The following is a 25,759-nucleotide window of genomic DNA, read 5'->3' as shown; positions in this document are numbered from 1 at the left end:
CAGTACACTTAGACATATAAATGCAGTGCTCCAATCATAAGCTAAATAAAAATTAATGCATTGTACAAAAAACTTGAATAAAACAACAATGCAGTTCACACATACATATAGTGGAGTTCACATATACATATAAATGCAGTGCTGCATACACTAACTTCACGTTTGTTCCCAACAAAATGTCGGACTAGATACAGCAACGCAACGCCAATTTGTATAACATCAAGTAAGCAGCATACACAAAATAAACAAAGCATTCACATACCAGAAGGAGGGGCCACACTTATGGGAGATGATTGAATTGGCGAATTCACTTGATGTCCTGCCTCACCACCATGATCCTTACCACCAAGACAACGAGAGCCAATTGTTGTATCATTATGACAACTGCAATCACCTACTAGATTAAAAAAAACCAGAAACAGAAATTACAAAACATCACATGACAAATAATGCAAAGGAACGCTGACAACTAACACAGCATAAACAATGCAGGATGTATTAGGAAACTAGATAAACATCAAACAAAATAAACAAAGCCAAAATAAGCAGTCCACATACCCTGAACTCCTCCTCCCACTCTGCTCGGCGAAGACATGGCGTTTGCGTGCAGCATAAGGATGAAGTGACAGATATAAGCAACAAAATCAGTGAAATCTGACGAAACCCTAGATGCACCTTACTCTGCCTACAGAGCACACACGAGTATCGACTTCAAATCAAGATGAAATCGCCTGCTTACGGAAAAAATACATAAGCAAAAAATGCAATAGCAACTACGAGAATCACAAAACTAGACGAGGGGACGATCAAGACCGAGGCCAAGGGAAACGTACCACAAAAAGGGGGATGAACGGTGGCGGTGGGGGGCGGCGGCGGGAAAGGACGGGAAAGGGCTGCGGGAGCGGAGCGGGAAGGGCTGGCAGAGCGGACCACTACAAAAAAAAGACACATCCGTGACATTTTGGGCCGAACGAATTTTTTTTCTGTCATACATATGACACTTCTATGATGATAATTGTGACAAAACCCGGTATCATCATAGATGTGGTGGGCTCCTACTTCTATGACAAAAAATCATGACAGAAAATGGGCTTTTCGTCCTGGGCGGGCCGGAGACGCAGCTGCATGACATTCTTTGGGCCGTCCATGACGGAAAAAACCGTGGTAGAAGCGAGGAGGAGGAAAATTTCGGGGTGTTCCCGGTTACAGTGGGAGGTCGGGGGCCGAGCGATGCGCGTTTCTCTCGTACACGTACGCGCGTGTGTGCGAGGCATTGGCTCTAACTGAACTCGAGCGAGGCGTTGGGCTCTAACTGAACCCGAGCGATCGATCGATGGCTGTAACTGAACCCGATCGAGTGATTCCTTCGCTACTGCTGCTAACTGAAGCCGATCGACTGGATGAACAGTGAGCGTTGCGCGGGGGGGGGGGGGGGGGGTTGGATGAACAGTGAGCGGTGGCGTTGCCTCTGGATGAACAGGACCCCGTGGTGTGGAGGGCTGGATGAACAGTAGATGGTGGAGGGGTGCCCGTGGAGGGGTGGTTGAACAGGACCCCGTGGTGTGGAGGGCTGGATGAACAGTAGACGTGGAGGGGTGCCCGTGGAGGGGTGGTTGAACAGTAGCCGGTGGAGTAGCGCGCGGTGGAGGCTGGATGAACAGGAGCCCGTGGAGGCTGGAGGAGGTCGACGGTAGCCCGTGGAGGCTGGAGGAGGTCGACGGTGGAGATGAACAGTATCCCATGGAGTCCCGTTTTGCGGTACGCCACACCCCTCCCGATGAACAGGACCCCTGTTTCGACCGTAGGAGGTCCGTTTCGTCCGTTTTGCGGTACGCCACACCCCTCCCGATCAACAGGACCCCCGTTTCGACCGTAGGAGGTCCGTTTTGTCCATTTTGCGGTACGCCACACCCCTCCCGATCAACAGGACCCCTGTTTCGACCGTAGGAGGTCCGTTTCCTCCGTTTTGCGGTACGCCAGGCCTCGTTTCCATCACCTGTTCCGTCCAAGCCCTCCCGATGAACACGACCACGCATTCCGTTCCGACCCAGCCGGTTGGCTCCCATGCGTTCCGTTGCCTCCCGATGAACACGACGCATTCCGTTGCCTCCCCATGAACACGACGCATTCCGTTGCCTCCCCATGAACACGATGCATTCTGTTGCCTACCCATGAACACGACGACGATGCTGTTTCTCCGTTCTGACCCAGCCATGTACACGAGCCCTGGCCGTACGGATGCCCGAGTAGGCGTTCGAGACCCCGCCCGTATGTACACATACGTGGCCGTATTTTCTTTCTTGCACCCTGGCCGTTGTACGTACGTGTACATGCTACGTGCGCGCCTCTACTACGACACGTACGCGCCTCTACTACGACACGTGCGCGCCTCTACATCCACCAGTATATATGTACGTGCACGTTCACGACCAGAATGACAACGCTATGTACGCTTCGACCTGGTGGGTCCCGACTGTCAGGCACTTCCTTGTGTGCGAAGATGTAGCTGGTGGGTCCCAGCAGTCAGGGGGGAGAATCATTTTTTTGCCCGGCCGCACTTCCTTGCATGCGAAGATGTAGCTGGTGGGTCCCAGCAGTCAGGGGGGTGAATCGTTTTTTTGCCCAGACGGACTTCCTTGCGTGCGAAGATGTAGCTGGTGGGTCCCAGCAGTCAAGGGGAAATGTTTTTTTCGAGAAATACAGTGGCCCGTCCGGTGGGTCCCCGCTGTCAAGTGGAGGAATCATTATTTTGCGCGTAATAAGGAGGCACTTCCTTGCTGCGGCCGTGGACCCAGCTGTCAGCCTCTCCACGTACAGTCCACGTCCGATGGAAGTCGTTCCTTGACCACGTTGACCACGCCGCGCCGCGAGCACCACGGCGGTGGACGACGGCGAGGACTAGGAAGGGGACGACTCGGAGCCGGGGAAGACGCACCAGTGGATGACCACGCGAAAAGGAGCACGAGGGTTCACTGGTTCGGCTGCGGTGTGAGGTTGCTGTCGCCACAGAATAATAGGGGGTGTGGGTGAGTAGAGGGATGGCCTGGCCAGCGGTGGGAGTAGTAGGGGGCGGTGAGGCCTCCACGGCATCACAACCGGCCACGGGAGGCAGGAGCATGCGTCACGACCGGCGCTGGTTTGGGCGGCTGGAGCAAGAAGACCAGAGGTTGAAGAAGCACTACGGCCGTTGGATGAACATCGTACGGTAACAGGAGCTAGAATCGTTCATATTGACTAAGTTGACAAAGCCCTCCGTCCCCGTCAACTTGGTAGGCCCACAAGTCAGCCTCCCACTATGCTGGGTTCCAGCTGGCAGGGGGAGTATTCATTTTTTTGTGCGTAATAAGGAGGCACTTCCTTGCGTGCGAAGATAGCTGGTGGGTCCGACATGTCAGCGGGGGGCACGTTATTTTCACGAAATACAGAGGCCCTTCCGATGGGTCCCAGATGTCAGGTGGTGGAATCATTATTTTGCGCATAATAAGGAGGCATTTCCTTCTGTGCGGCCGTGGACCCAGCTGTCAGCCTCTCCACGCACAGTCTACTTCCGATGGTGTCGTTCGTTGACCATGTTGACCACGCCGCGCCGAGCGCATCCAAGGTGGTGGACGACGGCGAGGCCCCGGACAGCAACGAGCCGGAGATGGGAAGACGCGGGAGTAGAGTCGCAGACGGAGAGGTGTACGAGGGTTAACAGGTTCTAGTGCGGTGTGGTTCGGCAGTCGGTGAGAAGAACAGGAGGTGTGGAGGGGTGGAGGGATGGCCTGGCCAATGGTGGAGTAGCGCTTCATAGCGAAGCGTGCTAAGCAGAGCTGCTAGCAGCAGGAGGCGGGAGGTGGTCTCGACGGCGCTGGAGGAAGAAGACGAGAGATTGAAGATGGATGCCGGTCGTTGGATGTAAATCCAACGGCTAACATGTCAGAATCATTTGTTGACTAAATTGACAACGACTTGCGTTGGCTTCGACCTATTGGCCCACATTTCAGCCTCCAAAAATGTGGCACATATTCAACCCATTTTTCAGAATTTACAGTCTTTTTTTTGCGCGGTAGAATTTACAGTCAATTTGATCATTTTTTAGAATTACAGCCATTAGCTGGGCTGGGTGAACAAATAATGTAGCGTCCATGCGTCCCATTTATTTTATTTCCTAAAAAATTACAAGCCATTTGCACTTTCTCGAAATACACGATTTTGCTGGGCTGATTCTAATTATAATGTTGGGTTGGGCCAGCAATGTTATCAAAAAATAAAAAGGGGCTGAGCATTTTGTTATAAATATATTTAAATAATAAGTGATATTATTACATTTGTCCTTAAATCTTACCAAGCTTTTGTACACACTCACTAGGATTTTCGTGCCAAAACAATCCAGGATTTTATTTGTTAAGAAATTATTTTATAAGTTAATAAGATGTGGGATATTGTTTTCTTACATATGTAAGTATCTGTTAAATATATGATGACAATAAAAATAATATATAATAACATAGAAAATAATTTAAATATATATAATATAGTTAGAATGGAATCATAAGTTGGACCAGGCGTTCCTATTCTTATATAGAAAAATAGAACAGACCTCTGCGTTTTCTTAAAAAAAATACATAAATTGGGCTGCCAAAAATAAAACCTCGGATGGGAGGTCCATAGGCCGGTCGATACATGACGGCCCTAAGAAAATACAAACAGGCCTATGGACCTCCCATCCGAGGTCGTGGGATGCGCATGTTAAAAATGAAAGGCTAGACGGGGCAGCCCAAAACCACGTCCAACACTTGCCAAAACTTCGTCCCTCGTTTTCTCCGTGTTTCGCACACTCGACATTGTGTGGGCATTTTGACTGTGCATCATATGAAGATGTGCTATCCATGGATGTTGATCAGCATGATGTTAACTGGCTGGTAGTTCCATTTTCGACCATGAATAAAACTTCCAACATGATGTTAACCCTGTTTGAAAAGGCCGTGTTAATATAAATGCTCTGCCTCTGAAAGTTGTAGTTTCTTATCTGAAACTGAACTTGCAGTTTCTTCTCTGAAACTGAAACTTGCAGTTTCTTCTCTGAGAATCACATTGTCTGCACTTTTATACTCCTATGAAACTACACTTTTCTAAGTGCTAAAAATAGATCTCTAGAATTCATAAAATACTTCATATGCTCAATACTGCAAATCTGAAATTCAAAAGACATTCATATCTAAAAGTACTCTCAAAATACACAACACAAAACACAATTCACAACCTGCAAATACTGACAACCCTAAGCTCCTCCTGACAATTCACAACCTGGCTGACTATTGGGCTGGGGGGGCAGCCCCCTCCTATTCCTCGGCGGCAGACAACCGCCCCGTGAGACGATGTGAACGGCGAGGGAGACGATGGCGGGGAAGCATCGTCGGGCCAACTGCTTTTCTCCTCTTGCAGTTGGGTTCGGTCGACGAAGACTCCACCGGCTCGCTCTGGCAGGACACCCTCACAGACGGCACCCTGTAGATGCTCGATCCTTCAATCTCTGGTGGATGCTCCATCTGGGATCGATACTCCCACCACCGCTCCCTCACGATCGGATTCGGTGAATCTGTTTGCTCCATGGCCCAGAGGAGCAGCTCTATGTACTCCGGCGCGACTCCCTCCGGGAGTATCGCTGCCTTTTCACTGTGTTGCAGATATTTGGCCATGGATGTCGCCGTCGCTGCTAGTTGGTCCTTGTTGTCAAACCAAGACTGTATCTCCAACATCCTAGCTAGCTTCACAGGGTCGCCGTCTGCAATCCTTACGTATCGGTTGTACTCCTCCATCGATTTACTTCTCCACAGCACCTTCACTCGCCGGCGGTGGTGTTTGAATGGAAGAGGAGAGGAGCAGCGCTGGTTTTGGATTAGAACGGGAGAGGAGCGACGCTGGTTTTGGACTGGAACAGGAGAGGAGGGGCGATGGTTTTGAAATGGAAGAGGAGAGGAGCGGCGCTGCATTTAGATTAGAACAGGAGAGGAGCGGCGGTGGTTTAAGAGGAGAAGAGCGGAAGAGCGGCGCTGGTCTTGGAAGTATTTTTTTGTTGTTTTGCTTATTTTGGGTCAAAGTTTGACCACGTACTGTATTTGACAAGCAAAATGTGAATGCATGTCACCAAAAATTGTATCGTTTGGTTCGTATCTGAATGTACTTTCAAATTATATTATTTTTGCAATGTATAACATATATTTTATGTGCGAAAATCATGGTCAATTATGACCCAGAATAAAAGGGAGACTAGTTAATGTGGGGTCGCTTTCTTAATTGAAGGGTAAATTGATTTTGATTTTGATCCAGTCACAGCGCGTCGGCCCTCTCGTCCAATCCTAAATCGCTGCCGCACACTCCTCTCCCTCTTCTCCATTGCAAAACCACCACCTCTCCTCTCCATCATCTCCATTTCAAAACCACCGTCTCGCCTCTCCCTCTTCTGATCTTCTCCATTGCAAAACCACCTCCTCTCCTCTCCATCATCTCCATTCCAAAACCACCGTCTCGCCTCTCCCTCTTCTGATCTTCTCCATTGCAAAACCACCTCCTCTCCTCTCCATCATCTCCATTCCAAAACCACCATCTCGCCTCTCCCTCTTCTCTATTGCAAGACCACTGTCTCTCCTCCCATCTTCCAAAGCTAGCACCGGACCACTCAGAAGGACATCTATGGAGAGGATGCAACAGCGAATCAGGCAGATCGCCGGCGGCGACCAGGTAAAGTTAGCCAGGTTGAAGGAGATCCTTAGTTGGTTTGACAATGAGTGGGAGATTTCGAGTACGGTGCGGGCCATGTGGCAATGTATGCGAAAGAGCGAGACGGCGGTGATGAGGGCGGCGATGTACATGTACTCCTCGGCGGCAGTCACGCCGCATTCCTCCGAGTTCATCGAGTATCTCCTCTGGGCGATGGAGCAGACAGATTCACCTGAGGCAACAGTCAGGCGGAGGTGGTGGGCGTACAGGTCGAAGGTCGAGCACCCAGAGGATAACGAATTGATCGAGTATGGTGTGCCATTCGTGAGGGTGCAGAGCCAGCCGGAGCCACAGGAGTATCCGTTCTCCCACCGCAAGAGGAGGCCGGATGGCGCGATGTCGCTTCCCCGCCGTTCTCCACGGTTCCCTCGACGCTCGCCTCGTTTCAATGGCGGCGGTAGGGTTTAAGGTAAGCTTCGCACTAACCTAATCTTCCACCTGCTCATGCTTACAATCAGTGTGACAGCTAATGAAAATCATGCTTACAATCAGTCTCCGAGTACTACGCCAATCACCCTAAAATAGCTCTGGACCTTTGGGTCAAAGTTGTGACACAGTGTACAAATAAAGAAAAATAGATTGGTGCTTCTTTCAGAAAAGAGTACTCCCTAGAAAACTGCCAATATAAGCTACTAGTATTTGGTTAGATGATTTGCTGCTGAGAAAGACCCGTCCACAGAGAGCGCCACACATCCCACTGGTGGTGGTGGATGCCAATGCGTGCATGCAGCATGGTTGGTGTCAGTAATTTTTACTTGGCACACCTCGCACTCTGCATATATGCCGGTTCCATACGTACATTTGTGCAGTTCCACCAAAATGCAGCTGAATAACCCTGTTTGCACAGATAATGAAAAAGCGTGATTACATTATAGTGGCACTAGTTGATGAAACAGACAAAATAAATAGAAGAAAATATTGTGATAGTATCATAGTATGCCATGCTGCGAGGGCGAGATGGGCCCTGCGACGCCTCATACGGTACGCCTCATACTGGACATCGTCCCAAGTCTCCCAGATACACCTTCTGCCAGTGATGAACATCAGTGTACAGCGGTAGTACAAGGAGGCGCCTTGAGACATTCAAATCTCTATTTTTGTACATATCAACTAAAATTAAGCACGCCAGTTTGCAGAAATGCTTAAACATTAACAATGGGACTAGTTGATGAAACATACATTAACAAAGAGAAGCACTTTCTTGATCTACATTGGAAATGAAATGATAGAGATGACACTCGCTCTATTTTAACTGTATTATTACTTCATTTTATCAGTGACACTAGGGTCGAGCAGGTGGCAAACGAGGTGTACCGTGCGTCACAAGGATGGAGGCCGGGGGTGCTTAGACTGGGATGCTGAAGCTGGCTCTTTCCGTCACCAACATGGATGATTCAATTCATGGGACCTTTTGGTGCAGTTCACCTAAAATGAAGCAATGTCCCGTGAGCTAGCAGCTTCTTCTTCAAAAAAAATTAAGAAAAGGGCTCCAACCCCGGTTCCATTTCCATCAGAAAACGAAACCCACAGAGCTTCTTCTTCATTAGTTGCAATAAAATTGAGCAACATCAAGGTTGGTTGTGAAGCTCCTGGAATGCTCAACTATAATTTGGATATCATTTGTGCAGTTCAACTAAGATCGAGCGTGAAATGTATATCTCTGTTTGCACAAAAAAGGTGGAAAGGAGGGTGACTAACAAGTGATGAAACATGCATCAAATGAAAAGAAGCATGTTCCTTATCTGAATGGCAATCCTACAAGGACAGTAGCAATTTCTAAAGCACTGGCATTGCTAGATATTAGTGTGGGCATTAGGATTAACTATGACAACCGTTAAATACGACATTACTTTGGGCACGGGAGAGTAGGCGGACCAGGACAGTTGCATTTCTAACGAAAAGAACCAACTTATCTTAATGGGAAATTTTAGCAGGACATGTAAAGAAGTGCCATTGATTCATATTACTGGAGGCATTACATTGAAAACAACATTGGTTTAACGTGTCCTTACTTTTAACAGTGCGACTGCTATATTTTACCAGTGGCATTACATAAGAGTGGCTCGGGGCAACAAACATCAGAACAGGATATCTGGGTTGGTCCCATTTTTGTTCGGTATAGCCACCTTATACTGTGTGAGGCTAGCAAATCTAGTGCTGGACTTACTCTGTTGACTTGTCCCCCAGTCCCCACTTTCTTTCCTTTTTCAACCAATAGATCGGGTTTATATTGAGTTTGTACTGCGTTTCCCTTTATTTCCCTATTGGACCTAGAGACCAGTTGGATAGCCAGTCTCTGCTACTTTTCGCCCCCATTATTTCCTCTTTCGACCAAGTCCTAGATTCAGGTAACAAATCCTCCCCCACCCCCACCCCCTTTCTTCCTTGTTTGAACCAAGTAGTACTAGATTCGAGTGCATGAACTACTTTTACCTCTTAAACGTAAAAAAATTAGGTGGTTTTCGAACAGCCGATCGATCCTATCTACGAGGGGGCCTGAGAAATAGTAAAAGATACAAATGCAGCGACGTCAGGAGCTCGGGAAGTAGAGTAAGGCCGGTTTCGAAGGAAGTTATACCTGATGGTCGCCGGGATGTCGCTAGGTGGGTGGCAGGAGGCCGGATCTGCCCACACTACGACAGCGAGGAAGAAGGGGTCGGGGGCCCTCCCTCGCCAGCGGTGCTTGGGAGAGAACGGCAAGGCAGGCTGATCGGGACGCGCCCGGCAGTGGGTAAGAGCCGTCGCGAAGGACGACCGCGTGAACGTTGCACCTTCTCACCTTCCCCAGCGGAGAGGATCCGGCTGGATCTGTGACCAGCGGTGAGCAAAGAGAGAGAGAGTGTGGCCACCGCTGTCGTGTTTAGATCTGGAGAGGCCGAGACAGTGTGAAGAGAGCAACACTAGCAAGCAAGCGCGGAGGCTCCTGCCTATATAGTGGAGTAGCACTAGTTTTCTTTTGTCTACCGGAGCCGGCTTGACCTCATCAATGACTGTCAAGAAGTCTTCATGCACGTGGCCCGGAGGCGCAGTTGTCGTCATTTTGATCTGAAGCGCCAGATTATAACATATAACACGAAAAAATGCCACATGACATGAAATCATAACCTCACTGCCCAAAGGAGACAACATGAATCCCGACGGACAAACTAGACGAGGAACAAAGCTCAAATTAAAGATAAACTCGTAGAAAAGGGGTCCGTCGATAGATGTCCTAATTAACATAGCCGGCTTGACCTAGATGGCAGCCGAGTAGTCACTGTTCGTGCATGTGCCCCCAATGACTAGCCCAACTCAGTTGTCGCTGTTTAACCCTCGCAGTGATCCGAAGCACATGACACCTAATTTTGCGAGATGACAAGAAACCTTTTTTTAGATTTATCACCACAACTACAGCCATGTACAACACAGCCTGCACGATATGTACACGATATCCAATCCAGGCGTGTCTACTGGAGTCTGGTCACATGCATGGACGAACTGATCTTCCGTGTCTTGCAGGGATCGTCCAGGCACCAACGTAGTACAACACTTCTCTAGTACTATTGCTCGTCTCCCTCTTCTATTAAGTCACCCGACTTGCGGGGCCGGGGAGTGTGCCTATGGTCGGTTCTCAATTGCCGTCCCACATGTGTGTGCAAACGCAATATGACGCGCGTTCCATTCGGAGAGCAGCGTGCCAGACCGACCGACCGTCTGGGGTGCGACGCGAACGCGACGGGCGTGCTGTATACTCCGTACATGTGTACCGCCGTTTTGTAGACGCTTTGCTCCATGGCGCGGGCGCAATCCATGGATACAAAATTAGTATACTATATACTATTTAAAAGTCGAGGGCGGGGATTTTCCTGCGCGATAGGCGGCGCGGCAGTTCCGCCTAGTCGGTTTGATAGAGACGCGAGAAGACGAGGGAGTAGGCTGCTGCAAACGTAGGGCTGTGTGATTTGACAGCGAGTTACTGCTGGATAGGTGGGGCCCTGTGATTTGACTTGCCATTATCATTTTAACTGCGGTGCTACGACCGGCGTGAGTCTCCCGGTTCCTGACCACCTCCATACAGGTGCCTCTCCCAATGTTCCACCATGTAGTAGAGGCTGGCTCTTGCATGAGAGCCCACTTCTCCACTTTTTCCTTGCCTCTCTTTCCTCCACATATGCAAAAATGCCATGTAAAGCGCACTATTGTACTTACTTTTACTTGCTCCTACAGGTGCTTAAGCTTGCCACATAGGCATAAAGTCTGATGTGGCAAGTTAATCAAGAAGAGAGAGACTAGTTTGGTGACCCAAGGAAGAAACGGTGCTAAGCGCGTGTACCTAGGTGAAAAGACAATTTTGAGTCTATAGCTAATTGAATGAAGCAATCTTAGCAACACCATTTCATTGGAAGAGGTCACTCCTTGGCAAATGCAATAAATACTAGTACTCCCTGTGTCCCATAATATAAGAACGATTAGTCCTCTCTCTACGCATTTAACTCCTCTCCTTTAACACAGGCGAGTTCTGGATTGGAGGGTTTGGAGGATAATAAATGCTCATTAACTTCATTTTAGCCATTTTAGTATTTGGATCCAAGCATGGGTGAGGCTAGCATGTTTTAGTCCCACTACTTTTAGTCATGGGACTAAAACGTATCCAAGCACCCTCTTAGTTTTATTTGAGGGGTGGGTTGTGCTGGACACCATTATTGTGACTAGCCTTTTTAATAGTACTATATGCATAATTTGGCGATGAGCGCTCTCTATATGTACCACCTTTTTTTATTTCAAGTTTTGCTCCATGGCGCAATCCATCGATACTACTGCTATACAAAAGTATACATTTTTTAAAAGGCTAGAGGGCGGGGCAGTCTAGCTTGGTCGGTTTCACGAGAGGCGAGGGCCTTTGTGATTTGATGGCTCATTACTGCTGGAAGGCAGAGCCTTGTGATTTGACTGCTCGTATAAATGCGTCGATGACCTGATCGAGGAGGAGCAAAGAACCGTGCGGTATACTCAAGTTTTCCACTGGAGTAGTACTGCGACGGAGGAGCACGAAACACGGCAGCCCAGTGCCATATGGCGATAAAAAATGATCTAATTTGCTAGTCATCTCATTGTTAGCATTGTTCTATTCATTCCCTCAAAAAAACCATTGTTCTAATCATGCCTCGCAGAGAATGTGACACGTGCGGCGAAACACCCGAAGCAAAAGATGAAATACAGGAGCAAAAGAAGAAGGAAGATTATCACCCCAAATGATCTAATTCGCCGCGGAGTCGTAACTGCTTCTTCATCGCCTCCACGACCTCCATCTCCTTGCGCGTCTCCTCTGCCATCTTCTTCATTCTGTCCATGACGCGGGATTTCTCGACGCGAGCCTTCATCATCTGTTCCACGGCTGCATTACGTACCTTGACAGCACGGGTGCTCGATGCGGAGCTTCGCCAACTCCTCCTTCTGTTCCATGACGAGGGCCTGCAGCATCTTCATCGAGGAACTACTATTCTCATGCAACTTCTTCCAGCCGGCGTTCTTCTCCTTCAACAGGTCAATCTCGTGGCAGAGCTTCGCCTTGTCCTCCTGAAGTCGCAGGATTTCGCCGGTCGCCTTCTTCTCCGAGGCAATGCTCTTCTTCAGCAGCATCACCAAGCCGGCGGTCAACTCCCCCTGCTGATTGAGCTCAGCGAGCATGTCGTCGAGGCTCTCCTTCAGCAACTCCATCAAGCCTTGGATGAACTCCTTCTGCTTATTGAGATGATCGGGCATGCCGTCGACGGATAACGACTCCAGCTCCGCCGGCTCGGCATGTTCGCCTCCGCGGCTAGGGCGCTCCTGGGAGCCATCGCCTGCCCGTGAGAGATCTTTCGAGGTCTCTGCGTGGCGGCGAGCCCTCTTTTTTTCCACAGCCTTGGTTGCCGCTCCCTTGTTACGAGTAGTTCTTGACCTAGAGCTCTGCTCACCGGCCATGGCAACGACGGACGAAGAAGAAGCACTTATGAGGAGGAAAGGTAGAGTAATTTTCGGTTAGGTAGTTCCCCTTTTTATAACCTAAGTACTAGCACTAGTACTAATACCTGCATAGTGGGAATACGTTCAGGTTTGGTACGTACTAGTAGGTGTGAGCAGGCTTTCGAACGTGATGGGAACAAGGTAAAGATTAATTGATGGTTTTGGTTTCGAGGCCCGAAACGGCTCCCGATGAGTTTAGCGGAACATAAATTTCAAGTACTACGCTGCTCAAATGCGCAAATATTATGTTACTATCAAAAATTGGCACAAAATACGAAGGAGACCAATGGAAGTACTACTAGCAACCCACGATTTAACTACTCGCATGCGCGCAGTGGAGTAATAATGTCTTTCTTCCGCCCTCACGTCCACTCAATTTGCATGCGCTGTATAAATTGACCATCAATGAAGTGAACGACTTTACACGCGTCAAATTATCACATGGGGTGGATCTTGGTACAAAATTGCGTCCGCCCGTGTACCCGCGTGTGCGTGCGAGGGAATGAGTGCGTGTGTGGCGTGCGTGCACATCTTCGCTTCGTGCATGTACCGCCAGTATGGCTCAGGGAGGACGAGTACATTCTTCTGGAACCAGCAGCACGTCACTGTGATCAATCCACGCAAGGAGGTCGCGACAACGCCTCCACATGTGCCACGTGGCTTCATGAACTGTAAGAGAGAGACTGTGTAGCGTGCCATTGGTATTCTAATTTACGTGTTCTGCACATACTCGAAGTACTAGTAAGGTACACGTGCATTGCACGCATCAGATTTTGCAACCAAATTATGAATAAATACCACACTATAGCATGTAAGCTCTGAGTCATATATGCCTGATGTAGCCCTTCGTTTAATTCTTATAGTTCATCTCATTCAAAATCAATTAGTTTTTATAAAAAAGCTAAGAACGCAGGAATAGGAAAAACATGGGATTATAGTGGAATGTCGTCTTGAATCCTACAGGATTGTACGAGTGTTTGATTGTGCATAGAAAAAACGCAGAATTCTTTCAAAGAGGTTTGAGTGGATGGGATGTTTCCTATGAAATCTAGTGCAGATGAATCATATGGAAAAATTCCTATGGTTTACAATCCTACGAATCAAACAACCAAGATAGGAAAAATTCCTAATGATTAGAATCCTCCAAAATTCCTTTGAGAATCCTTTGAATCAAAGAAGCCCTTAATCTATTTTATGATTCATGGAATTGTGCGTTGTAAAGCATAAAGTAAAAACAAATAATGGCAATTCAACTAGAAAAAAAGTTTGGGCAGTTATGATACGGAAGATTCTAGAACAAAAGAGAACCACTGTTGTTTTGAGGTTTGTGCATTATGCTTAGGTTCAACCATGGAGTCTGCTAGATTGTACATGTGGCAAAATCCGGTGGGGGCTAGAAGATGGTGCGAGGGGCCGAGTGGAGGGAGACTATGAAGGAATGCACAAGTGCGAGATCGATATTTAGAGAGAGGGGGCGAACACGTGCGCTGTTGCGCGCAGTGGCAGAGCCATGAAAAATAAATGAGCTAGGGGGCCAAGCATTGCTAATCCTTTACGAGGAGGGTCAATTCATGAACTTAAACCATTTTTAGCAGCAATTGTCTAATGATCACATTCATATTAGCCTCGATATATAGTGATGTTAGGGGGGTAGGGGGCAGGGCCCTTACTGCCCCTGTCTTCGCCATTGTGCACGCGTCTGAGAGATGAAGCGGAAGGCATGGATGATGAGAGGGGGACGTTGGATATATAATTAATATGGGTGTATTAGCTATATATGTTAATCCTATATAGAGAGGTATAGATTGATCGGTGGACGTGGGAAAGAGGGTGAGACCTCACTGGATATATCGATTGATCGGTTTGTGTGGAAAACTATGAAAGACCTTTCTATATACACACATACATAGAGGAACATCGATCGTTGCGCATGCACGTGTGAGAGATAAAGAATGCCCGATATGATGGAGAGGGGGATGTGTGTGGGTGTGTGCCTTCATGGGAGACCGACCTGAAGAAAAAGATTGCATGCGTGCGATGGATAATGCCGACTGGTAGTGTGTGTGCATGCATGCACGAGAGAAAGTTAGTGGTACAATTATAAAGAGAAGACTACTGTGTGGGTGTGAAAGAATAGGTGAGGTCATAATCAATGTAAAGTTGAATTCAAATATTTGAATAAGAGATTCTGATGTTTGAAACCCATGCATGCATGAATATAACGGAGATCTGCGCGGTGTGGTTTGGAAACGAGCATGTTGTAATGTATACACATTGAACAAGGTCAGACTGATTTGAATTTGAGATACCGATGGCAGACATCATTTGGCCACGTCGCATCCGTGCATGGACACACTATTCTAATTGGAGATGATGGGCGGCTTTCGCATCACATATCTATATCTATACCCCTATATATATTATATTTTATATTTTTTTATATTGTGTGCGGGTAACTTTAACTTTGAAAGATGGTCGTTGGATGAGGCGAATCCGATGGTCCAAAGATGGAAAATTTGAGCACTACTGGCCGTTGGATATCATCTAGATTCCACCAGATTTCGCCACATGTATAATCTAGAAGACTCCATGGTTGAACTTAAGCATAATGCACAAACATCAAAACACAAGCACTTCTTATTTGTTCTAGAATCTTCCGTATCAGAATTGCCCAAATGTTTTTCTACATGATTTGCCATTATTTGTTTTTACTTTATGTCTTATCACGCACAATTCCATGAATCTTAAAATAGATTAGCTTTCTTATAAAAACTAGATGATTTTGAATGAAATGAACTATAAGAATTAAACGAACATCTACATCATGCATATATGACTCAAAGCTTGCATGCTATAATGTGGTATTTATTCATAATTTGGTTGCCAAATCTCATGCGTGCAATGCACGTGTACCTTACTCTAGTCTAAATGGTGTTTGTGTGTGTGCTGTGCGTGTTGAGGTGAAAACTGTCTTTTTTTTGGTACACGTTAAGCTTGTTCTTCCGAAATTTCAAGCCGCGCCTTGTTATGCCGAAAATTCAAGCTAGCGTCTCTGTCTATCGTGCTGCGAAACTCCCGCCTCTTCAACCCGCGCCTTGTTAGCCCGAAATATTTAAGATATATCTTTGTCTCGTTGTGCTCCGACAACTCCCTCCATCTCAACCCGCGCCTTGCTATTCCGAAATTACAACGCGCGCGATAACTCCCACCTCCTGTGAAATCCCGACACGCGAAATGCCCGTGGTACCCCTGAACCGAAAGAACCGCCTCAAATCGGTGGGGGTACTTTCGTAACTTACCCCACATTTCGGACAAGCGCGTCTCTAAGCCATGGTTCCCCACTGCCATCCCATCCGCCCACCCATTCGTACACCGAGGCCGCGAAAACCCGCGACGAAACCCCACACCCTGCTCGTTCGCCACCCAGCCGGAGCCTCTTCCCCGACGACGTCGTCCACAGCAACACCTCGACGTCCCTCATCCACCGTACCGGATGAGGATCCGTCGTCGATCTCATCGTCCCGCCGGTTCAGTCACCCCGTCCTCCACCTCCAAGGAGCTGCCCCGACGTTCCCCTCGTCTTTCGCGCCACCTCCATTCCCACACCGCCGTCTTCACCTGCACCACCGGAAGAGCATCATCATCACCGTTTCCTCGGATGAAGCTGCGGCCTAATCGGCGCCACCAAAGAGGTTGTACACTAATCGCTGCATTTTCTTCTTGATTCGATCTCACGGTGTTGCCGGCGCTCGGTCCCGAGCCGACACGGCGCGGCTCCATCCACCGCGGCGTCGCCGGCCACTTCCTCCACGGTGTCGCTCCCTCGGCGGCGACGTCCACATTAGTAGGAGCTGCTGCTGCTTTAGCTCTCGCTCGCGCTGCTGCTCTGCTCTTGCTCTCGGTCCCCTGCCTGGTCTGCTCTTGCTATTGCTCTTGCTCGCGCTGCTGCTCTCGCTCTTGCTCTTGCTTGCGATGCTGCTCCAATTTAGCTACACTTCAGTCGACTGAATCGACTTTTGGGTCAGTCGATTTTCGGGGGGGGGGGGGCTCGGCGGGGTGAAGGAAGAACCAGCCGCAGCGAGGAGGGGGGCTCGTCGGAGAGGTAACCCACTATCTATCTTAGGGTTCAGGATGGGGGCGGTGCTCGCCGGCGGTGGCGGGGCGTTGGTGGGGCGGTGGCGTGGGGATCGCCGGAGAAAAAGCTTGACACGGGGGGGCCTAGAGGGATGGCCGGGGCGGCGGCGGACCGGCGGTGGGGAGTGTTTTCGGGGCGGGCGGGGGGGGGGGGGCGCACCGCCGGCCGCGGGCGGCAGGGGGCTACTGTTTGGCCAGTGGTGGCTGGCGGCTCAGGGGGGTGGAGGTTGAAGATGAACCACAAGCCCTTGATTTCGTATCCAACGGCTGCAAAATCGACTGACCAGAGATGAAAAAGTCAGTCGACCGACGTGTAGCCTCACCTTGCTAGTGCGTTCAGTTTCGACAGCAAAATTCAGTTTCGATAGCAAAATTCAGTTTCGACAGTTAAGTTCAGTTTCGACAGTTAAGTTCAGTTTCGACAGTTAAATTCAGTTTCGACAGTTAAGTTCAGAGATGAGCGGCTGATGTATTTTACATCTAGCACTTTGTGGTTATGTATTTTACGTCATGTATTGGAGATGCTATTAGAATTCCACTCAGGTTAACGTTGTTCGTTGTCTCTCTTGTCCTGCTTCACCTCGGCATCGTACAACTCACCGGAGCTGCTCCAACGACGAAACCCTCCATCACAGCGGAGCAGTACCTCGGGCTCCATCTCCAGACGCCTAAGATATTCTTCCCCTCCTCCGACAGCCAAGTCAGCCGGAGCACCTCACCGGCCAACCAATCACGCTGAGATCGACATGGCTTCGCCAAAGAGGTTGTACACTTGCTGCATCTCTTTTTTACTCTACATGTTATATATATTGTCCACTGAGCACTCGTAGTAACGGGAAATATGATTATTTTATCCTACTATATGACAAGCAGTGAGGTACCAGGCAACTTAGCTATCCGTGATGGACTCTCTTGAACGCCATCATTATTTATCTCTGCGCGTTTGAGCTGTGCATTTGTTGATGGGCCTGGGAGTTGAGCTAGTATGGCAGTGGCCTAGGTCCAAAGTAATAGAAGTAGCACAAAAACATTTTTTTAGTGTAGGATTTTCCTTGCTCAAGCCTGCCTACTAGAATCGCCAGTGCTTGAAAGGAAAAGTGAATGAAAAACATCGGAATTGGAAAGTTTCCTATGGTACTACTTTTCATGAATTTGGTGCAAAGGAATGGAGCAAAGGAAAACTGTAGGATTTGTTCCTTTAGTGTCTCCTTGAAAGAAAAACCGTAGGAATTCTAATTTCCACTTCTCCTCCTTTTCATATTCCTATTCATCAAGCACGAGACTAAGAGATAGTAGCATAATAGAATTATAACCGTACATTTTCTTGTGGTTTGACTTAATCTCACCATGCTTTTTTGCATCCTGTGATCTTCCAATTGTTGTGAATCAAACACCTAGATTGGCAGAAATCCTGTGTTTTTAAATTCTCTGTTTTGCACGTGCATTCCTATCCTATTCCTGTCTATTTCCTATCCCTGCATTGTTAGAATCCTCAAATTCAAACAAGCCCTTACTCAATTACTTCTGTTACAGATATGTGTCAAAGAAAACCTTGTGTGGTTTGTCCTGCTCCTGCGACGCTGTGTTCCACCCCAGCTCAGCTGCTCCAACGACAGAAGGGTTCAGCACAGCAGGGATCCGCTCTCCAGACTGTCTTTCACCGCCTCAGATCTTCTTCCCCACCGCCGGCAGCCACGGCAACTGCATTACCATCATCAACTGAGCAGATGACCTTGAGGACTACACGGGTCCGCAAGAGAGGTCGCACTCTTTCGTGTCTGCTTACGTTATGCGTCGCTTAATATGATGACATGCTACATTATCATTGTGTTCACTTATTAGACTCCGAGTCAGGTCCAAACTAATGCTGAAACTTGAGTTTTTAAATGGTTGTGGGGTACATATTGGGGCAGCAATCAGTACTATCTGTCTACTATCTGGTTAATCTCCGGTGTCTACTATGAGTTTCATGTTGGGTGCAAACAAACATTAAAGGAGCCATTATCTGTATTTTTTAACTAAAGCTATTATCTGCCTGCTATCATTGGTTTTGGGTCTATCCACAGTTTGCTACCATCACTCTGGATTTGTGCATGCACTCCTTACATAATCTCACTATGTTTTATTCCTATGCATGCCAGTTATTGTACACAATGGAACTGATCATGTAGAGCAAAAGAGACGAGCCTTGCGTGGCGATAAAATTTCATGCAGACGTCGTTCCATGGTGGGCGCAAAGGCAGCCCCCCTCCACCCATTTCAGATCGTAATCAAGAGGAAGATAACTGTTCTGAGGGGGATTCAGAAGGAGAAGACCACTCCTATTTACCCCATGAGGTCTTTGCTCTAACTTGGCATGCTGATGTTGGTAATATCATGCATATGGTGCCTTGCATTGCTTACTGTATACATTAAAGATGTCATCTGCTTAGTTTAGACATGCTTTGTGTCAATGCCATCTGTTTAGTTTCATCGTATATGTGAATCATGCAATGCCATCTTGTCTAGCCAGGCATCATATATGTGAATTTTGCAATGCCACCCTGGTTAGCCAGTCATCTTATATGTGAATTATATCATGCCATCATTTTTTATTACCTGTTAAATTTGTCAACAATTTTAGTACATTCAATTACTCTTCCTGTGCATCAGCCATTCGGCACAGTCATGGAAAAATCTGGAGTGGAAACAAGGTCTTCAGAGCAGACAATGCTATCTGACGAAGCGCATGTCTTGCTGGTTACCGATAGCTCCCCAGAGGAGGATTCAGAGACAGATGACCAGTCATATTCCCCCCCCCCCCCCCCCCGAGGTGCATGCCCTAACTTGGCAGGGTTATGTTGCTCATATCCTGCGTATGGTATCTTGCATTGCTATATCATTTGCTTAGTTTAGACATGCTTTGTATGAGTGCCACCTGTTTAGTGTCTAATTACCATATATGTGAATTATGCAATGCCATCTTGTTGCAAGACATTATATATGTGAATTATGCAATGTTATCTTGTTGCAAGGCATTATATATGTGAATTATGCAATGCCATGCTGTTTAGGCAAGCGTCATATATGTGAATTATATCATGCCGTCCTTTTTTTGTATTTCTCATTGCTTTTGTCAACAATGTTTGTATATTCAACTGCTCTTCCTGTGCATCAGCCATTTGAATTGGTGATGGAGAAATCTGGAGTGAAAACAAGGTCTTCAGAGCAGACAATGCTACCTGCTAACGCAGATATCTTGCTGGTTACAGATAGCTCTTCAGAGGAGGATTCAGAGGCAGATGACCAGTCCTATTATCCCCGTGAGGTGTATGCTCAAACTTCGCAGGGTTATATTACTCATATAATGCATATGTTGTATTGCAATGCTTAGTTTTTACATCATATACACAATATTGAATGCCATCTCCTTAGTTGACACATCATATCTGTGATTTCCCTCTGCTCACTTCCTTAGTATATAAATCATATATTTGAATTGTGTCATGCCATGATGTTTACATAGACAGCATGTATCTGAATTATGGCATGCCAACCCATTTTCTAAATACATAATATAGTTATATCATCTCATCCTGTTTACATAGTCATCATATTTTAAATTATGTCATTCTATCCATGAATTATATCATGCCATCATGTTTCCATCGACGGCATGTTTGTGATTTATGGCATGCCAACCACTTTAATAGACACATCGTATAGTTATATCATGTCATCCTGTTTACATAGTCATCATATTTTGAAGTATGTCATTCTATCCTGTTTAATTAGCCATCATACATGTGAAATTGTGTCATGCTATCCTGTTTAATTAGCCATCATATATGTGAAATTATGTCCTGCTATTCTGTTTGCTTAGACAACATAAATGTGAATTATTTCATGCCCTGTTTTCTTCCCTACTATCCATTGCACCTGTCTATCTTACAATGTCTGTACATTCAATTACTTTTCTTGTTTATCAGCCATTTCAATTGGAGGGAGTGATGGCAGTATCTGTGGGAGTAAAAACACGGTCTTCAAAAAAGATCGTGCTACCTGTCGATGCAGATAGAACCACGGTTGTACTTGCCCAAGAACCAGCCCCACCACACATAACCCACACTCATGCAGATTGTACCCCTACCCAGTTGGACAGAGAACCAGCTACACCCCTTCTAACCCCAACCCCAGCAGATAGACACCCAGTTCCCGTTGACACAACACCGTCTCCACCACAGAGCACCCAAACACGAGCAGTTAGTAAGGCAACTGCAGTGCCCAAATCACGAGGACCACCACTCCGAACCCGAAGTCAACGCTTAAAGCAGAAGAAGAATTGTTCTCAGGTCAGGTTCCGTAGCTATGGTTCATACTACTTTGCTCTTGCATCACTGTATTTACTGATACCAACTAATTTCAAATTTGAAGGATGCAATTGAAACTCCAATGGCACAACAGGTATGTTTTAAACCTGTTTCTTCAACGTGTTTGGCTGTTTGCTGTTCTAACTTGCTCTATGTTGATTTCAGTTTCAATTGAAGAAACAGTTATGTTCTCATGCCATGCACATTACAAGTGTTGTTATTGCTGTGTAGTTTCCCACACTTATATTCTGTCTATGCTGCTTTGTCTTAAATAGATATGATTTGAACTGTATCTATCTTGATTTGGCAACATAAACTAGAATGATATAGACCATACAGTGACCATACTACATAGATATATTTTTGTTTCATGTTGTTATCCTGTCCACCTTACTACTGAACTGGTTTACCAAAATGAGTTTCATATACTACATTGTAAACCTGAGATGTGTTTGATTGTTTCTCTTTTAGAACGCAGATAAAATATTGGAGAAGAGTACCCTGTTATGCAATGGTAAAGGAAGTAATGCAGATAAGGTTCAAGATAGTGAGACATCCCTGTTGGTATCCAAGAAAGCTGATAAAAACTATATTGAAGACACTGAGACAACCCCAAAGTCCTGTCTTGATGTAGTGTTCGAGTTACTGGCTACCACTGCTGGCACCAGCTCTTCGAACTTGTTGCCTGAATCAGTTCGGCTTCTTGAGTCTCAACTTCAAGTTGAAAGACATCGATCAGATGTTATGCGACAGGAAGCCGAAGGACTGAGGAAGTCCCTGCAGAATTCAGATGCATACTTTCTGGTGCAACAGCAAGCACTGGAGGACTTAAGCGCCAAACAAGAGAAAGTTAATAAGCTTGCTAAGCATCTTGCCAGCATTATGGGTACCCAAGATATTGTTTCTTGAGCTCTTCTGAAGTGGTTTCAGTTCTGGACTTGTTTTGCTGCGGCGTTTATATGCTGTTGTGTTCCCTATATTTGCACTGGTGGCGAACTTTGATGCCCAGTGGATGTAATATGTGTAATAGTCGTGATAGCCTAGTGTAAGTTGCTTGCTTATTTATTTCCTTGTTGTCTTGTTTATTTGTTTGCTTGTAGTCAATGCAGTTCTTTTTCTGCGGTTTGCTAGTGGCTGCAATAACCTATTTTTTAAAACTAGGCCACAATAACCATGGGCTAATATTTACTATAGTGACACTGGGCCTCCTACGGGCCGTAGAAACAGTGGGCCTTCTACGGGCCATATAAACAGTGGGCCTTCTACGGGCCGTAGAAACAGTGGGCCTTCTACGAGCCGTAGAAACAATGGGCCTTCTACGGGCCGTAGAAACAATGGGCCTTCTACGGGCCGTATCATCAATGGGCCTTATATGGGCCGTATGATCGATTGGCCAAACATGGGCCAAACAGACCGCATTCTGGCCGTAAACGGGCTAGAGTTGGAATCGTCCGTTCATGGGCCGACCATAATGGGCCATCGTTAATAGGCCGTATTTGATGACGCTATGAAAACGGCCCAACGTATTAACGGACCAAACAGGCCGACTGTAACGACGGGCTGAATTTGGCCCAAAAGCAGAAAATGACAGTAACGGGCCGTAAGTAAATGAATGCTGGAAAATAGCCCAAGAATAAATGGGCTCTGAGAAGGCCGAAAGATAACATGGGCTGGAAACGGCCCAACGGAATAACGGGCCGTTAATGGGTATAAAGTGATACACTGTTCATTACGGGCCAGTTTCACCACGGGCCTTTAATGGGTGTAAAGTAATACATTGTTCATTACGGGCCAGTTTCAGCACGGGCCGTTAATAGGCCAAGAGTTACATAGGGCCTCATATGGGCCGAAAGACATCATGGGCCATACATGGTCCAGAAGTGAAAACGGGCTGGAATCATATTGCATGGCCCAGATGGCGCTACTGGGCCTAATTCGAATAGGGCGTAACGGGCCTTGGGTTAGCGGGCTGTAAATGGGCTATATGCGAACATGCCGTTAACAGGCTTTCCATGGGCCGGCCCGCCAGCTTTTGACCAAGTCAAACGGGCCGGCCTTTTCACAGGAATGGACCACTGTTGGGCCGTGCCACGTGTCGATGTATCATAGGCGCTTTCTGTCCAATGAGTGGATGACATCTGTCCCAGCGATGAGCCGACACGTGTCTCCTCCAGCCAATGATGATTTTACACGTGGAAAATCCCCATTGGTCGGGGTTGTTAACGGGTTATCGGATCCAAAACCCGACCCGATAGCTTAACGGCATTCTGTTACGGTGGATGCCACGTGTCGGTCACCCTTGACGAAAGCACTTCTATGACGCATGACTTATCGTCATGGAAGTGGACACTTCCGTGATGATAATTTTGGTAATGTCATGGAACACTTCTACGACAGCACAGGTATGACTATCTTGATTCTGTCATAAATTTGTCATGGATGTACATGCATGACAAAAAACGCGACCTACTGTGACAAACACGTATCATCACGGAAGTGTATTTTTTTGTAGTGGACGGCGACGCGGAATGCAGGAATAAGGACCTCTTGGGGGCAGCGGTTCCGTTGGCAACGACGGTTTTGCTCGAGGGAGAGATGCTTCGGGAGACGCTGCAAGACAGGAGAGAGGTTTCTTCTCGGTCTCTCCCTGTGAGCGGAGCGATGGGATCGCCTGGGAGGGCCACGTACGAGGCCCGTGTGGGAATGTGTTACATAAAACGGGCTGACCCAAAACGGCCCCGCTAAATAAGACGGACTACATCGAAACGAAGAAGTTAGCACATGATGCAGTTCTCTATGAAGAACAATGAAGTTCAGACAGTAAAACAAATAAATACATGCAGTTCGTAAAAAATGTTAAATTCAAAAACAACGCGCGTATTAAGATAACGCGTCCAAAAAAAGTCTACCTTCAAATAAGTGCAACAACAAAAAAGGGGGGCAACCCCCCCTCCCATGCCAGGGACTGCAGCAAGTACACGCAAAAACAGATGCAGTATGCACCTCTAGACAAATGCGGTGCATTTGGTTAGACGAAGTAGTACGGTATCATAAGCAATTCAGTTTCGGAATACATACATGAATAAACACACGGTCTAGTCCACAGCGAAATACTCGTAAATTGCAGAATACATCGTACTTTTTTCCAGGGGCTGTAGCAAGGACATGCAAAAACCTGTGCAGTACGCACCTATAGACAAAATGCAGTGCTTTTTGCTAGACAATGCAGTGTGGTATGATAAGCAATGCAGTTCCATGAACACATACGATACATATAAACGTGACAAATGCCCGTTAAGCACAGAAAGTGGTGGTTAAAAAAATTTACTGATCAAAAATAAAATAAAACCACATTAAAAAACCATGTGCGCATACAACCACTCAATCCGAGCGGTTCCATCGCCACAAACCCACGATCACAGACGCAACACCAACCCACGATCTGCACAACCGCATCATCAGCGAGATCAAGCAGTTCATCCGATGCGGCCATCCCACCCCCTCCCCCCTTAAATTCAGACCCCTGCCAAAGGCCTTCTCATCCACAACAACACAAGTATCCATTGCGCTGCCACCAAATCGCTCCATCACATCGATTTGCACAGAAAACACCAAGCCCTACTACCGGCGTTGGCGTTCTCCGACGAATACAGGGACGTGGAGGCCCACGGCAACACCAAGTTGCACGTCATCCACACCAATGACAAGAAGCAGATGGCGATCTCCCTCACGCAGTACGAACACCACCTCAGGCTCCAGCGCCACAAGATCATCGGGATTGATCTCGAGTACAACAACGAGCCTGAAGTGATGCAGAAACCCGCCCTCGTCCAACTCTCCGTCGGCAAGACTCGGTCGGTGCTGCTCTTCCAACTGAGCGTCGCTGAAAGGTGCACCATCTTCGACAACTTCCTTGCCGACCCTAGGTACACCTTTGTTGGCTTCTCCATCGACGGTGACAAAACCAGGCTAGAGCGCATCAATCTGGAGGTCGCCAACTTCGTCGACATCCAGAAGGAGTGGAGGGTGCCCGAGGCAACCAAGGAGTTGGACTCCCTTGCAAACATCTCCGGCATGCTCATCGACGACTACTACAACAACATGAAGAAGATCATCGACGATGAACACAAGCGCTGGGCCACCCTGCCTCTGTCCATGAGTCACATCGAGTACGCGGCAAAGGACGCCTACGCAGCGTACAAGATATGGAACCGCATCACCCTCACCCAGGATGGGCTTCGCCGTGCAAAGCTAGAGAAGGAGGAACCCCCCAAGAAGCACGCCAGGAGAAGCTGGGGATGGGGAGACGCTACCTGGTGAAGAAGCAGACGGTGCCGGCCAAGAGCCAACAATGCTAGCGTCGTTTTAGATTTATCATCAAATTTGCTTCCTATTGTTTGCTTATGTATCATTAGTTTGCTTGTGATCATTTGCTTTTGTTGAACTTAGTTTGCTTGTCATGCAGAATCGCTTGTAATGATCAACTTTGATTATGTTAGATTGCTTTCTGTTGAACTTAGTTTGCTGGT

At 47.3% G+C, this 25,759-nt stretch overlaps 1 protein-coding gene across 1 annotated transcript; it reads left to right on the top strand.

Annotated features, from left to right (window-relative positions):
• Nucleotides 1-24,944: 24,944 nt before the first annotated feature.
• On the top strand, nt 24,945-25,550 carry LOC109774285 (uncharacterized). The gene has a single exon (XM_020333009.1). It carries the CDS (start codon nt 24,945-24,947, stop codon nt 25,548-25,550), a length of 606 nt encoding a protein of 201 aa, XP_020188598.1.
• Nucleotides 25,551-25,759: the final 209 nt, after the last annotated feature.

The sequence above is a fragment of the Aegilops tauschii genome, chromosome 2 (assembly GCF_002575655.3).
Source record: "Aegilops tauschii subsp. strangulata cultivar AL8/78 chromosome 2, Aet v6.0, whole genome shotgun sequence".
Lineage (NCBI taxonomy): Eukaryota > Viridiplantae > Streptophyta > Magnoliopsida > Poales > Poaceae > Aegilops > Aegilops tauschii.
Note: the sequence above shows the minus strand (reverse complement) of the source record. Positions and strands in the feature narration are given on the sequence as shown.

Coding starts and splice junctions, on each gene's coding strand:
- LOC109774285 (XM_020333009.1), top strand. CDS start 24,945: ATGGCGATCTCCCTCACGCAGTACGAACACCACCTCAGGCTCCAGCGC.